The 14,993-nt window shown below is 42.7% G+C and overlaps 1 protein-coding gene across 1 annotated transcript in view; it reads right to left on the bottom strand.

The window, feature by feature from the left end:
• Nucleotides 1-420: 420 nt before the first annotated feature.
• The window catches only part of EXOC3L4 (exocyst complex component 3 like 4), a 69,185-nt gene continuing 54,612 nt past the window's right edge, over nucleotides 421-14,993 (bottom strand). Inside the window, exons 12-13 of the mRNA XM_060755105.2 lie at nucleotides 4,008-4,129; nucleotides 421-2,281 (exon numbers count right to left, since the gene is read on the bottom strand). Coding sequence (XP_060611088.2) covers nucleotides 2,119-2,281; nucleotides 4,008-4,129 — 285 coding nt within the window. The 3' untranslated portion in view covers nucleotides 421-2,118. The remainder of the gene's footprint in view (nucleotides 2,282-4,007; nucleotides 4,130-14,993) is intronic.

Genomic DNA, 14,993 nt, shown 5'->3' with positions numbered 1-14,993 from the left:
GCAAAATACTCCATTTAGGCAGAAAAAAAATGAAATCCAAAGATACAAAATAGGGTATGTCTGGCTTGCCAGCAGTACATGTGAAAAAGATCTTGGAATCCTTGTGAACAACAAGTAAAATATGAGTCAACAATGTCATGCATCAGCAAAAAAAGCCAATGGGATTTTGGCTCGCATAAATAGGGCCTCCTTCCCTCCCTCTCCTTTTCTCTCTCTCCCTCCTCCAACGATGGCATGCATCCCCAGCCACGGACCTTATTTTAGGTCTTGCAGCCCATGAATGGGCCATGGCCCACAGGTTGGGAACCACTGGTATATAAGGTACATACACCAGTAGACCGGTCATTTACATAATCCTGGCCTTTATATTCTACTCTTCTTCCAAAGAGCAAATGGTGGTATACTTGCTCTTCTTCATTATATCGTCACAACAATCTTATGGGATAACTTTGTTGTGAGATATATTGAACAGCCTAAGGCAAAAAGCATACTTGATGAGTAGAATGTGGACCAGTCTCATTTTTTTTTAAAAAAAACTGTTATTTCACATAAAACACTCTTCCCAACCACATACACGGATTGGATTTCAACTCAGTTTAAGAATCAGGTCGTTTCATTTTTGTTTTTTCAAATGTTATCAGTGTCTGACTCACGCAAGACATGCAAATGCATCTAGAAATTATTATAATTACTAAATTCAAGAAGGACTATAGTTTTAGCAATAATATACATGCTTTATTATGTATTTATCATTCCTGGAATCTTCTACTAAGAGTGTACTGAAAAGTAGAATGTAAATTACCTTCTATCTGGGTGACTAAATCAACAAGAATCACAATGATCTGTGTCCCCTTCCCTTTGTCACTTTCTTTGCATTGCATATCTTTTAGATTGTAATCAGGGACTGAGTAATTATTTATTTTAGTAAATTGTCTATTGAAAATCTTGCTGTTTGTTTTTAGTCTGAAGAGCAGGATAAAAGAGTAGGAATAATTCAATAATATTTTAAGTTAATAAGATATTTACCAGAACTTATTGGAGTGCAGAGCCTATCATCCCCCACTCTTGCCCATGCTTACTGAGAATGATGGGACAGACCTTGAAGGAGCTGGGGGTGGTGACGGCTGACAGGGAGCTCTGGCGTGGGCTGGTCCATGAGGTCACGAAGAGTCGGAGATGACTGAACAAATGAAAAACAACATAGTCCAATATATACTGAGAGTACACAGTTAAAGAAATTTAAGACCATATACATTTCCTGTATTGACAAAGGAATTCTGCAATAAGCACATAATGATTTTGAGCTATAGATTTGTACTTATGTGCTATAGTTTCATACTGCCCAATAATCAAAGTTCTTGTGAATCACAACGTAGAAGCATTGAGTCATATCATCTTAGTGCTGTAAAGTACCACAAAGGCCATCTAGTCCAATCCCTGCCATGAAGAAATCCACTACTAAAACAGTTCTGAAGATGCCCATGCAACCTTTGTTTGATCATTTTGAAGGAGAATGCACCATAGTCTAATAAATAACAGTATGGAGTGCTTCGGTTCATAGTTGTCCAGCTGGAGGCCTCGCTGTACCAGGAAAATCTGTCAACATGTTATGGTTTGCTTTGCATAAGTCTGCATTTTATGCCAACTCAATGTGCTTATCATTGATTTATTATGTGGTACCTTTTCCCCTTGAAGGAATTTTTCTTCTCAAGAATCCTTTTCTATATTTCTGAAAATCTCATCAGGGTTTCTCTGAACCCTTTGATACTTTTTGCCTTTGCAGAGATGGTGCCATTTCAGCTACATATAGAACATTTCTTGAAAAACTAAAGTCATGATTACCATGTATTAAGAAAAGAAACATACAGTGATTTTAACTAGCTCTTTCTTTCTGATCTTTTTTGCAGACAAAGTAAAGAGGGCCCCTTTACATGTTATGTATTTGTTGGAGTCACTTAGCAAAAACTGATAATAACCTTTGTCCTGTTTCTTATCTTCTCTGAAGGTACTATTCTGTACATTTTATACCTTGCTGCCATGGTCTTGCGATTGAAAAATAAAATTATTTGCTGTTGAAAAGAAACTTAGTGATACATTTCACTGCGTATGTGAAATTTTTTAAAAGCACCGGATGGTATTTTGAAGTTCAATTTCAGCAAAGAGTATTTTATCAGATGCATTTTCTAATTCTTCTGGAGGTCCATCCATTTGGTCAGTAATTGAGTTTCTCTTTTTTCTCCCTGTTCCTCGGAGGGCAAGAATAGCTGAGATGTGTTCCTTTCTGCAAAGTACAAGAAAAGCTTGGGTTTTTTTTGTTGTTGTTGCTCACAAGGAAACAAAATGGACATGGAAAACAACAAACACAAGTAAACTGAATAATACACAAGATACCTCCAACATTTCTTGGCAAACATCTTCCAAATTATCATGGGACAAAAATGAGCATTGACCCTCAATAATTTTCTTTTGCATGTCTAAAGAAAATCTTGCAAAGATTGTTTCTCTAGTCTCACATCCTTCCGAGATGAAAGATGTCTAGGAGCTGTCAACATCGTTCAAGAACTGATGATGTGTACAATATCAGGGGCTCGTAAGAAGTATCCTGAAAAAGAATTCAGCAACTTGCTTCCTAAAGAGGTGATTTGAGAGGAGTGTATGCAAACTATATAGCCATTCCTCATCCCACACCTGCAGTTATGACTTCATAGATTTGATTAACATGTTATCTCAAGAAATGCATAGGTTCTCCAGCATGATGTTATGACTTCCTTAGGTAATTCTGGAGGATCTAGTGATTTCTAGAGAGAACATATGTTCCAGTGTGATTTTGAGGTCAGCTTTCACTGGGAGGTGAGCATAAAGTTTGCTGAGAAACCTAGAACTTTCTAAAAAGGTGGTCTACTGGGTAAAAAAACTTAGCAATTTCATTGTATTATTGAAGGCTTTCATGGCCAGAATCACTGGGTTGCTGTGAGTTTTCGGAGCTGTATGGCCATGTTCCAGAAGCATTCTCTCTTGAAATTTCACCCACATCTATGGCAGGCATCCTCAGAGCTTGTGAGGTCTGATGAGGATGCTTGCCATACATGTGGGTGAAATGTCAGGAGAGAATTCTTCTGGAATATGTCCATACAGCCCAGAAAACTCACAGTAACCCAGTAATTTCATTATTTGCAGTTTTCATTTTCATGGGAGACCTGTGCTTCAACCCCAGCGAATGTGAAGGAATGACTGCCGAGATTTGATAGAACAGTCCCAATTAATCCACTGTCACCCCTCTTTTCTGATTTTTTAAAAAATGTCATAGTTTCTTTCTCTTCTTCAGATAATTTCAGTTGCTTCAAACTGATTTTGAAGTGCAATCTAGCTTGCAGAGTTAACTCAGCAGGGAGAATTAACAGTTTCTCCTAGTTTGCATGATCTTCCTAATTCATAACTTGTCACATCTTTTGTGCTTACCCCTTTGGAGTTGAACTACTTTTGTACTTTAAACTCAGTTTGTATCAACTGAAATAATCCTGTCTATTTTCATTGGTGAAATGTTGTAGGATTTCCACTAATGTAGCTTGCATTACTTATGGATTGTCTACAGGGGCAGACATCTATCTATCTATCATCTAATCTATTACACTCATTCAATACTGACACAACACACAATGGTTTTGAAGATTTCAATGTGATATTTTAACTCAAATTGAAACTCACTCAAAGATTTCAAGTTACTTCAAAATATTGATCTATCTTTTGCACTTTGGGGGGGGGGGTATTATTTTATGCGTGCAGTCCAAGTCAGCCCCAGCATTAGGTAGGTTTTTGGGTGTGTGTGTGTGACACAAGTAAAGTTCCCTTATTTCTTCCTATCATGAAATGCTATAGATTTCCATTTTTCCTAGACACCCTACTTTATGAGCAGGAATGGTGTAGCACCACACTTATAATCTGTCACTAGAAAGACAGAAAACACACACTTCCAGCTATTCTTTTTGAAGAAAGTTAGGACAGCATACCTCATGTCTGGATAATTCTGTGACAAGTCCTTAAGACAGTCTTTGATTTTTTGCTTCTTCTTCTCCGCAATGATGTTAGCAATGCATGGAATGGCAGGAAGGAGCCAATCAGCAGCTGAACCCTAGGCAAATGTTAAATTACATGGTAAGGGCATTTCATTTAATGATCTATATTTAAGATGAAAGTGTTTAGGTCTCAAAGATAGAGACGTATTCCTGTATCATTTTTTAAAAACCCATTATGATACACAATATGCCGATGATGACTTAGTCTGTGTGCATTCAGAGGAAGACCTACAAGTCACTCTAAACACCTTTGTAGAAGCAAACGAGAAGCTCAGCCTCTCAGTGAACACTGAGAAAACCAAAGTGCTCTTCCAACACACCAGCCAATCCCTCTGCAATGCCAGAAATTCAGCTTAAAGGTGTAATGTTAGAAAATGTTGACCATTTCCACTACCTTGGCAGCCCCTCTCCACAAAAGTCAGCATTGACACTGAAATATAACACTGCCTGAGCTCTGTGGGCGCATCATTTTTCCGAATGAAGCAGAGAGTGTTTGGGAATTGGGACTTCTGTAGGGATACCAAGATGATTGTTTATAAAGCAATTGTCCTCCCAACCCTGTTATATTCCTGCAAAACGTGGACTGTCTGCAGACATCACACTCAACTCCTGAAAGGATTCCATCAGTGTTGCCTCCAGAAAATCTTGCAAATTTCTTAAAAAGACTGGTGGACAAATGTGAGCATGCTGGAAGAAGCAAAGACCACTAGCACTGAAGCGATGCTCCTACACCATCAACTCTTCTGGACTGGCCACGTTGTCCGAATGCCCAATTACTGTCTCCCAAAGCAGTTACTATACTCCCAATTCAAGAACAGAAAACAAAATGTTGGTGGGCAGGAAAAGAGATTTAAAATGGGCTCAAAGCCAACCTTAAAAACTGCTGCATAGACACTGAGAACTGGAAAGCCCTGGCCCTTGAGTGCTCTAACTGGAGGTCAGTTGTAACCAGCAGTGCTGCAGAATTCAAAGAGGCACAAATGGAGGGCGAAAGGAAGAAATGTGCCAAGAGGAAGGCACCTCAAGCCAATCCTGACCGGGACCGCCTTCCACCTGGATGCCCTCACTGTGGAAGAACATGTGGGTCAAGAATAGGGCACTACAATACTTATTAGTGTTTGCCTTCTCTCAATTCTGGAAAACGACAGGCATCCCATTGAGCAATTACAAGAACACATGCTAAAATTATTTGATGTTGCATTAAGGAATGAAAGGATCAAAGATATACATCTCTACACCAAACACAGCTCTTCTCAGCACTTTTCTTCTGATTTCAACCACTCCAGTGTTTTCATTTCAAGCATTTCTGCATCGCCTTTCCCACATACAGGTTAGGGTGTGTGATGTACAAACATAATAATATTTAAAACAATCAAAATAGCAGCCTATATGGGAAAGGATTAATAAAAGCAAGCAATAAAATAGAATCATAGAATCATTGAGTTGGAAGAGACCACTTGTTTGGAGTCTTCTTGTTGTCCATGAGGACTACAAAAAACAAACAAACTGTTATTTGCAGTGGAATGGAAATTATGTGACTTGGATAACTTGGTTAGACATCTTCTCTCATCTTCTTTAATCTCAGCATCTTTACTCAATTCTCAGTTTCCCCATGAGTTAAAATATTATTCTTAGCCAAATTCTCCCTTCCCTTGTGCAAACTGGATTACAAACTGTTCTAGACATTCCGAGCTTTCACATTCATTCAGCCATTCAATTGCATAGACTTTGCTGCTAGAATCAAAATTATATAGACAGCTGGAAATTAAAATTGGTCTGAAATGTCTCACCCAATTTCTTTGGAAACATTCCATTTAGAAGTGTAATGCCTGGTAATAATATCAGCACTGACATGATAAAGCTGGAGTAATTTGAGGAAGTTGAGAAGAGTTGGCAGAGACAGAACTGATTGTCCTGAAATATTGGAGGAGACACCCTCCTTTGGCTTGGTTCACAACTCACTTGGACCTCATCACATTGGCTTCTTAGAATCATAGAGTTGGAAGAGATCTTGTGGGCCATCCAGTTCAACTCCTTGCCAAGAAGCAGGAAAATTGCATTCAAAGCACCTACAACAGATGGCCATCCAGCCTCTGCTTAAAAGCCCCCAAAGAAGGAGCCTCCACCACATTCCGGGGCAAAGAGTTTCACTGCTGAACAGCTCTAACAGTCAAGAAGTTCTTCCTTATGTTCAGATGGAATCTCCTTTCCTGCAGTTTGAAACCATTGTTCTGCGTCCTAGTTTCCAGGGCAGAAGAAAAGAAGCTTGCTCCCTCTTCCCTATGACTTCCCCTCACATATTTATACATGGGCCTCATCATGTCTTCTCTCAGCCTTTTCTTCTGCAGGCTAGACATGCCCAGCTAGACATGTGATGAGGTCCTAAGTGTATGAAAGAGGATGGTGAAGAATAAAGGGGTGCTTGTCTGATGCTTCATCTCACTCCTCTATTCTGTATCCTCCACTTTCTTCCTAGAATGTACTCAGCCCTTCCTAAGCCAGGCTTATCTTTGGTATCAGAGCTACAGTTTAAAGCAAAGGGCCCATCTACATTGAAGCTGCACGTTATGGTCAGTGTAGACTCATATGATGCAGCTGCATCATATGAGTCTGCACTGAACTGCATTATATACGTTTACATTGCACTGAACTGCACTGAACTGCATTATATACGTTTACCTTGACCACATAATGTGTAGATAGGGCCAAAGATACAAGAAAACATCACTGCCAACACTAGCTAATCCAGGAAGTGGTCATCATATAGCCAAAATTTCACAAGAGTAAACTGTTAGAAAGGGAACTCCCTTGTTTGCAAAAGTACAAAGTGAAACAAAACAGCTTAACATTGACTCCGTTTTTGCATCACCCATGTACATGCAAGCTAATGAAAACCCTAAACCTTTTAGAAGTCCAAAAGAAAACCCTTGAAAAGCCTTAAAGGATCAGACCCACTTAATCAACAGGAAGTTTGAACAGACAAACTTTAATGTATTGTCGAAGGCTTTCATGGCCGGAATCACTGGGTTGTTGTAGGATTTTCCGGGCTATATGGCCATGTTCTAGAGGCATTTTTTCCTGACGTTTCGCCTGCATCGATGGCAAGCATCCTCAGAGGCAGTTTTCCTTCGTTTCCTTTTTCCATGGTGAACTGGATGTTTGGGTGGATGCTGTTAAGATGGTCCAGGAACCTTTAACATAAACTGAATTGATTTACACTTATATTGATTCCATGTCACCTTGTCGTGGTGAGGGGGCTTGCGCGTTCCGATGAACCTGTAGGCACAACAACTGGAGTCGTGCACTCCCAGGAGTGGCCGCGGGGGAGGTTCCAGACCAAGCACAGTCCGAAGACCCAAAGACCTCAACGGCGGAGCAGGCGGAGGATAACATGGTACATGTTACAACGGCTGCGAAGGCGGAAGAAGGCTGCAACAGACTGAGAAGCCACGGTCATTGTGTTAAACTACATCACCAGTGGAACCTCACTCTGTGAAGTCTGTGTGTTGATCAGTTGTGCACTGACCTCCACACATTAAAAAAACCCACGCACAGGCGTCTTCCAAAGAAAATAAAAACAAACCAACCAAAGCCCCATGGCGATCAGCGAGTGGCGACGGGGGCAGGACTGTGAAATCTGGAAGCCCCTAGTCACAGACTGGCACATGGGCGGTGGGTACAGACTCAGTTGTTCTACCTCAAGGTCCGAGGCAGTTGAGTAGTTCGGCAGCTGTATCCGCGACTGAGCAGCCCTTTTGAGGACCCACTCTGCTCACCCCACATGGGGAGGGTGCTAGAAAAGGTGCCCTAAACATAGTCTGCCTCACTTATCCCTGACTGGACTGCCACGTCCAGTGGGGTCACCACCCTGCGGCCAAAAAAGGAAAATGAACTTTGGTACGTGGAACGTACGGACTCTGATGGACAACAGTGGCAGTGAACGCCCCGAACGCAGAACTGCCATCATCGCAAGGGAGCTGGGACGCTTCAACATCGACATAGCAGCCCTTCAGGAGACCCGGAGAGCAGGAGAGGGACAGCTGAAGGAAGAAAAAGGAGGCTACACCTTCTTCTGGAAGAGACTGCCCGAAAAAGACCAAAGAATGCACGGAGTTGGCTTCGCTATCAGAAATGACCTGATGAAACATCTGTCCGAAGCACCCTCTGGCATCAACGAACGACTCTCAACCCTCCGAATCGATCTTGCCAAAAACCAACGGGCAACCATCATAAGTGCCTATGCACCAACACTAGATGCTGACGAAGACATCAAGGAGAAATTCTACTGTCAGCTGGATACCGTCCTATCGGGGATACCTAAGGAGGACAAAATCATCCTCCTGGGGGACTTTAATGCAAGAGTCGGGCGAGACTTCGACCTGTGGCCAGGAACCATCGGAAAAGACGGGGTTGGAAACAGCAACTCAAATGGCATCCTGCTTCTCACCAAATGTGCGGAGCACAACCTTGTCATCACCAACACGCTCTTCCGCCAGAAAAACAAGTTCAAGACATCATGGAAGCACCCCCGGTCAAAGCATTGGCACCTCTTAGACTATGTAATCACACGTGCCAGAGACCGCCGTGATGTGCTCCTCACAAGAGCCATGACAGGTGCTGACGACTGCTGGACTGACTACAGGCTAATTCGATCCTCGATGGCTATCAAGATCGCTCCCAAGCGCAGACTCCAAGGAAGGAAGGCAAGGTGCAAAATGAACACCCAAGCCCTTCAGGAGCCCTCCAGACGAGCCCATCTCCAAACAGCACTCAAGGACCATCTACCCACAGTACACCACGAAAATGTTGAGGAACATTGGAACAAACTGAAGACCCCCATCATTCAAGCCTGAGAAGAAACTATTGGATACCAAACCAAGAAACATCAAGACTGGTTTGATGAAAATGACATCGAGATCCAACAGCTAATTGACAAGAAAAGGAAAGCCTTCCAAGCATGGCAGAGAGACATCAACTGTGCTGCTAAGAAAAAGATCTATGCCAGTGCAAAAGCTGAGGTCCAAAGAAGGACAAGAGAACTCAAGAACATCTGGTGGACAAAGAAGGCCGAAGAAATCCAACACCTGGCAGATACCCATAATGCTCAGGGATTTTTCAAAGCCACAAAGGTCATCTACGGACCAAGAAACCATGGCATACAGCCTCTACGCTCATCAGATGGACCAAACTCCTGAAGGACCAAAACTCAATTGCACTACGTTGGAAAGAACACTACCAAAGCCTCCTGAACCGCAGCTCCAATGTGGCCGAAGAGGTCCTCTCACAAATCCCACAACAACAAACCAGGGATGAGCTTGCAGCACTGCCTAGTTTGGAAGAAGTCAGCAATGCCATCAGCCAACAGAAGAATAACAAAGCCAGCAGACCAGATGGGATCCCTGCTGAAATCTTTAAAGAGGGAGGACCCGAGCTGACACACCAACTCCACCAGCTCATAGAAAAAGTGTGGGTGACCGAGAAAATCCCAGCAGATTTCAAGGACGCCACCATCATCACCCTCTTCAAAAAAGGGGAAAGAACACACTGCGGAAACTATCGAGGTATCTCCCTTCTAACCTCCGCTGGGAAAATCCTCGCAAGAATCCTTGCAAACCGCCTTCTGCCCCTCTCAGAAGACACCCTCCCAGAATCTCAGAATGGCTTCCGCCCCTCCAGAGGAACCGTGGACATGATCTTCACTGCACGACAGCTCCAAGAAAAATGCAGGGAACAAAACCAACCTCTGTACATGGCATTCATCGACCTTGCAAAGGCATTCGACACAGTGAATCGCAGCGCTCTCTGGACCATCCTCCACAAAATCGGGTGCCCTAACAAAATTGTGAACATCCTGCGGCTCCTCCATGATGACATGATGGCAACAGTCTTGGACAGCAATGGCTCCCAAAGTGACCCATTTAAAGTGGAATCCGGTGTCAAACAGGGATGTGTTATTGCCCCAACTCTATTCTCCATCTTCATCGCTATGATACTTCACCTTGTTGATGGGAAGCTTCCCACCAGAGTGGAAATAATCTATCGGACAGATGGCAAGCTATTCAACCTCAGCAGACTGAAAGCCAAAACCAAGGTTACAACAACAGCTGTTATAGAACTCCAGTATGCTGATGACAATGTCGTCTGTGCGCATTCAGAAGAAGATCTACAAGCCACTCTAAACACCTTTGCAGAAGCATATGAGAAGCTTGGCCTGTCACTGAACATTGAGAAAACCAAGGTGCTGTTCCAGCAATCACCAGCCAATCCCTCTCCAATGCCAGTAATACAGCTTAATGGCGTAACATTAGAAAATGTGGACCATTTCCGCTACCTTGGCAGCCACCTCTCCACCAAAGTCAACATCGACGCTGAAATACAACACCGCCTGAGCTCTGCAAGTGCAGCATTTTCCAGAATGAAGCAGAGAGTGTTTGAGGACCGGGACATCCGTAGGGAGACCAAGGTGCTTGTCTATAAAGCTATTGTCCTCCCAACCTTGCTATATGCCTGTGAGACGTGGACTGTCTACAGACGTCACATGCAGCTCCTGGAACGTTTCCATCAGCGCTGCCTCCGGAAAATCCTGCAAATCTCCTGGGAAGACAAGCGGACAAACGTCAGTGTGCTGGAAGAAGCAAAGACCACCAGCATTGAAGCGATGGTCCTCCAACATCAACTCCGCTGGGCCAGCCACGTTGTCCGGATGCCTGACCACCGTCTCCCAAAGCAGTTGCTCTACTCCGAACTTAAGAACGGAAAAAAGGAATGTTGGTGGACAGGAAAAGAGATTTAAAGATGGGCTCAAAGCCAACCTTAAAAACTCTGGCATAGACACTGAGAACTGGGAAGCCCTGGCCCTTGAGCGCTCCAGCTGGAGGACAGCTGTGACCAGCAGTGCTGCAGAATTTGAGGAGGCACGAGTGGAGGGTGAAAGAGAGAAACGTGCCAGGAGGAAGGCGCGTCAAGCCAACCCCGACTGGGACCGCCTTCCACCTGGAAACCAATGCCCTCACTGCGGAAGAAGATGCAGAGCAAGAATAGGGCTCCACAGCCACATACGGACCCACAAGGAAATCCATAATGGAAGACCATCTTACTCGTCCAACAAGGGATCGCCTAAGTAAGTAAGTAAGTAACTCTAATGGGGACTACTAATTAAATTTTGGCAGAAAATCGAGAAAACCTTTTTAAAAACCAAACCAAAACCTGCCTAATAAAAAGTGAACCAGTTCCATGACAATAAAATGCTGATGGGGTGCCATGGGGAGAGCAGGAATTAATTGGAGCATCTTGAATACTGGATGGAGATACTCTGTGTTGCAACATTAGCCAAGATACTGGAAGTTTGAAACCTAAAGTTCTGCTGGGAAAACAATGCCATGTCTCCTGTGTCCATCCTCCCTGAAACCAATCTTTCATGCTATCTCACGAATACATCCATGGAGTGGCCAATGGAGAATCAAGGACAGTGACAATAGCCAGATGAACAACAATGACATCATCTTCTAAAGCAGAGGTGTAAAATATGAGGATAAAGGAAGGCAGCTTGAAAAGGTAAATTTTTAGGGGAGTTTGGTCATTGTGTGAAGGAGCCTCCATAAGGAATGAATCTCTCTAAAACTTACACAGTATATAAGTTACACTTAATGCCGCCATATCCTTAACAAAATATATCTGGACAGTTGGAGGGTATGTTAATGCAGTCATACCTCCACATTTGCTGGGGTTGAAGCATGGAAATGAAAACTGCAAATAATGAAATTACTTACTTTTTTTTACCCAGGAGACCACTTTTTTTTTTAGAAAGTTCTAGGTTTCTCAGCAAACTTGATGGTCACCTTCCAGTGAAAGCTGACCACAAAGTCACAGTGGAACACATGTTCTCTCTAGAAATCCCTAGATCCTCCAGAATTACCTAAGGAAGTCATAGAATCATAGAATCAAAGAGTTGGAAGCGACCTCATGGGCCATCCAGTCCAACCCCCTGCCAAGAAGCAGAAATATTGCATTCAAATCACCCCTGACAGATGGCCATCCAGCCTCTGTTTAAATGCTTCCAAAGAAGGAGCCTCCACCACACTCCAGGGAGGAGAGTTCCACTGCTGAATGGCTCTCAGTCAGGAAGTTCTTCCTCATGTTCAGATGGAATCTCCTCTCTTGTAGTTTGAAGCCATTGTTCCGCGTCCTAGTCTCCAGGGAAGCAGAAAACAAGCTTGCTCCCTCCTCCCTGTGGCTTCCTCTCACATATTTATACATGGCTATCATATCCCCGCTCAGCCTTCTCTTCTTCAGGCTAAACATGCCCAGCTCCTTAAGCCGCTCCTCATAGGGCTTGTTCTCCAGGCCTGTTATCATTTTAGTCGCTCTCCTCTGGACACATTCCAGCTTGTCAATATCTCTCTTGAATTGTGGTGCCCAGAATTGGACACAATATTCCAGGTGTGGTCTAACCAAAGCAGAATAGAGGGGTAGCATTACTTCCCTAGATCTAGACACTATGCTCCTATTGATGCAGGCCAAAATCCCATTGGCTTTTTTTGCCGCCACATCACATTGTTGAATCATGTTTAACTTGTTGTCCACGAGGACTCCAAGATCTTTTTCACACGTACTGCTCTCGAGCCAGGCGTCACCCATTCTGTATCTTTGCATTTTGTTTTTCCTGCCAAAGTGGAGTATCTTGCATTTGTCACTGTTGAACTTCATTTTGTTAGTTTCGGCCCATCTCTCTAATCTGTCAAGATCGTTTTGAATCCTGCTCCTGTCCTCCTGTCATGCTGGAGAACCTATAAATTTCTAGAGAGAACATGTTAATCAAATCCATGAATTCATAACTGCAGATGTGGGGGGAGGAATGGCTGTAAAGTTTGCATATATTTCTCTCAAATCACCTCTTTGGGAGGTAAGTTGTTGCATTCTTCTTTTAAGCAGAGGCAGGATGCCATCAGTCAGGGGTGTTTTGAATGTGATTTCCCTGCTTTTTGGCAGGGGTTGGACTTGATAGCTCTGTGATTCTATGATTCAATTGTTTCAAGTCCCATCAGTCCATGTCAAAGTGGGCAAATTGTGTTAATGTAAAATTATTATTTTTATTTGGCCACCTTTATAAAACAGGAACAATTTAAGAACACACAAAGAGCAATGCTGGATCAGGCTACATAACTAGAAAAAGACTGGAAGAAAGCCATGGAATGAGAGACCACCCTTGATAGGTGGATTAATGAAGAACATATGAAAGAAACAGAACATTCTGCCTTTAAAAACTTCCCCACCGCAAAATTACACTTGAAAACTGAAACTTATAATCACTATAATCCATATATTTATTTCTCCTCATTTCCTTTGTTGTGCTCCCCATTGTGCTCCCCATCTCCGGAGTCCTTCTTTTCTTCATGGTTGTATTTTGTAATGAAATGGAATAGAAATGTAAAAAAAAAAAATAATAGAGAAAAAGAACAAGAAAAAAAAGAACACCGAGATCTTATCTTTTAAATGTCTTTCTGGCTATAAAATAATAGAAAGCAAATACAAAAGTCAACACAAGATTTTTCTCTAATAACTCTAATAAGAGGTTGCACTTTGTTTCTTCCTGCTTTTAAAGCCAAATAACCTATGGCCTCTTTTTCAATTAAATATGGGCTGACAGCTCCAGCAAAGACTGTGGCCAGGAAATCAGAAGACGCTTACTTCTTGGGAGGAGAGAATGTCCAGTCTCGATAAAATAGTAAAGAGTAGAGACATCAGACTGGCAACAAAGATCCGCCTAGTCAAAGCCATGGTATTCCCTGTAGTAACCTACGGATGTGAGAGCTGGACCTTAGGGAAGGCTGAGCGAAGGAAGATCGATGCTTTTGAGCTGTGGTGCTGGAGGAAAGTGCTGAGAGTGCCTTGGACTGCGAGAAGATCCAACCAGTCCATCCTCCAGGAAATAAAGCCCGACTGCTCACTGGAGGGAAGGATACTAGAGACAAAGTTGAAGTACTTTGGCCACATCATGAGGAGACAGGAAAGCCTAGAGAAGACAATTATGCTGGGGAAAGTGGAAGGCAAAAGGAAGAGGGGCCGACCAAGGGCAAGATGGATGGACGGCATCCTTGAAGTGACTGGACTGACCTTGAAGGAGCTGGGGGTGGTGACGGCCGACAGGGAGCTCTGGCATGGGCTGGTCCATGAGGTCACGAAGAGTCGGAGACGACTGAACAAATGAACAACAACATAGGCTGACAGATTTATGTCATGGATGGATACCAAGAAGAATGCTTGGGCATAACAATTTATTTCTTGTTTGCTTGATAGCCCACAATTGAATGGTACTCCACAATTAAACTAGATATGAAAGAATTCCTGTGTAAATTTTATTGCATTTAGTTACCATAGGCATTTAAATAGGAGTGAATTAGTGGATGTTGTAGACTGCCAAAACTAAAATAAATGAGTGTGAAAGAAATTCAAGCCAAAACTCTTACTTACACTGAGACGTACCATGAGAAAACAGGTGTGTCTGAATGTGCCTTTAAATCCCCTGTATACTTGTGACAACCCCATGAATTTTATTGTGTTTTCTTAGAACATGAAGAGCAAATTCCAGGTGGACTCAGTCAAGAAAGTCATAGCCCTGAGTAGGGCTGTTGAAGATAGGGTGACTTGAAGGTCTGTCATTCATTGAATTGTCACAAGTCAAAGTTTGCTTTATGGCAGTTAACGACAAACACCCAGTCCCAACATGCAAAAGTTCCAAAATGTTACCAGGAACAAACCATTTTGTATAATTTTATGTGAAACAAAGGATATGGTCTGATGGGTGCTGGTTATCTCTCTCTCTTTCTTTTGATGCCTTATGTTGGAAATAGTAACCTTCTCAAGCCTCCACTAGTTATTTGTTATGTATATAATTGCTTATTGTATTCTACATGTGTGTAT

This window comes from Anolis sagrei, chromosome 1 (assembly GCF_037176765.1).
Source record: "Anolis sagrei isolate rAnoSag1 chromosome 1, rAnoSag1.mat, whole genome shotgun sequence".
NCBI classification, from domain to species: Eukaryota; Metazoa; Chordata; class Lepidosauria; order Squamata; family Dactyloidae; genus Anolis; species Anolis sagrei.
The sequence above is the reverse complement of the archived record's forward strand: the minus strand, read 5'-3'. Positions and strand labels throughout refer to the sequence as shown.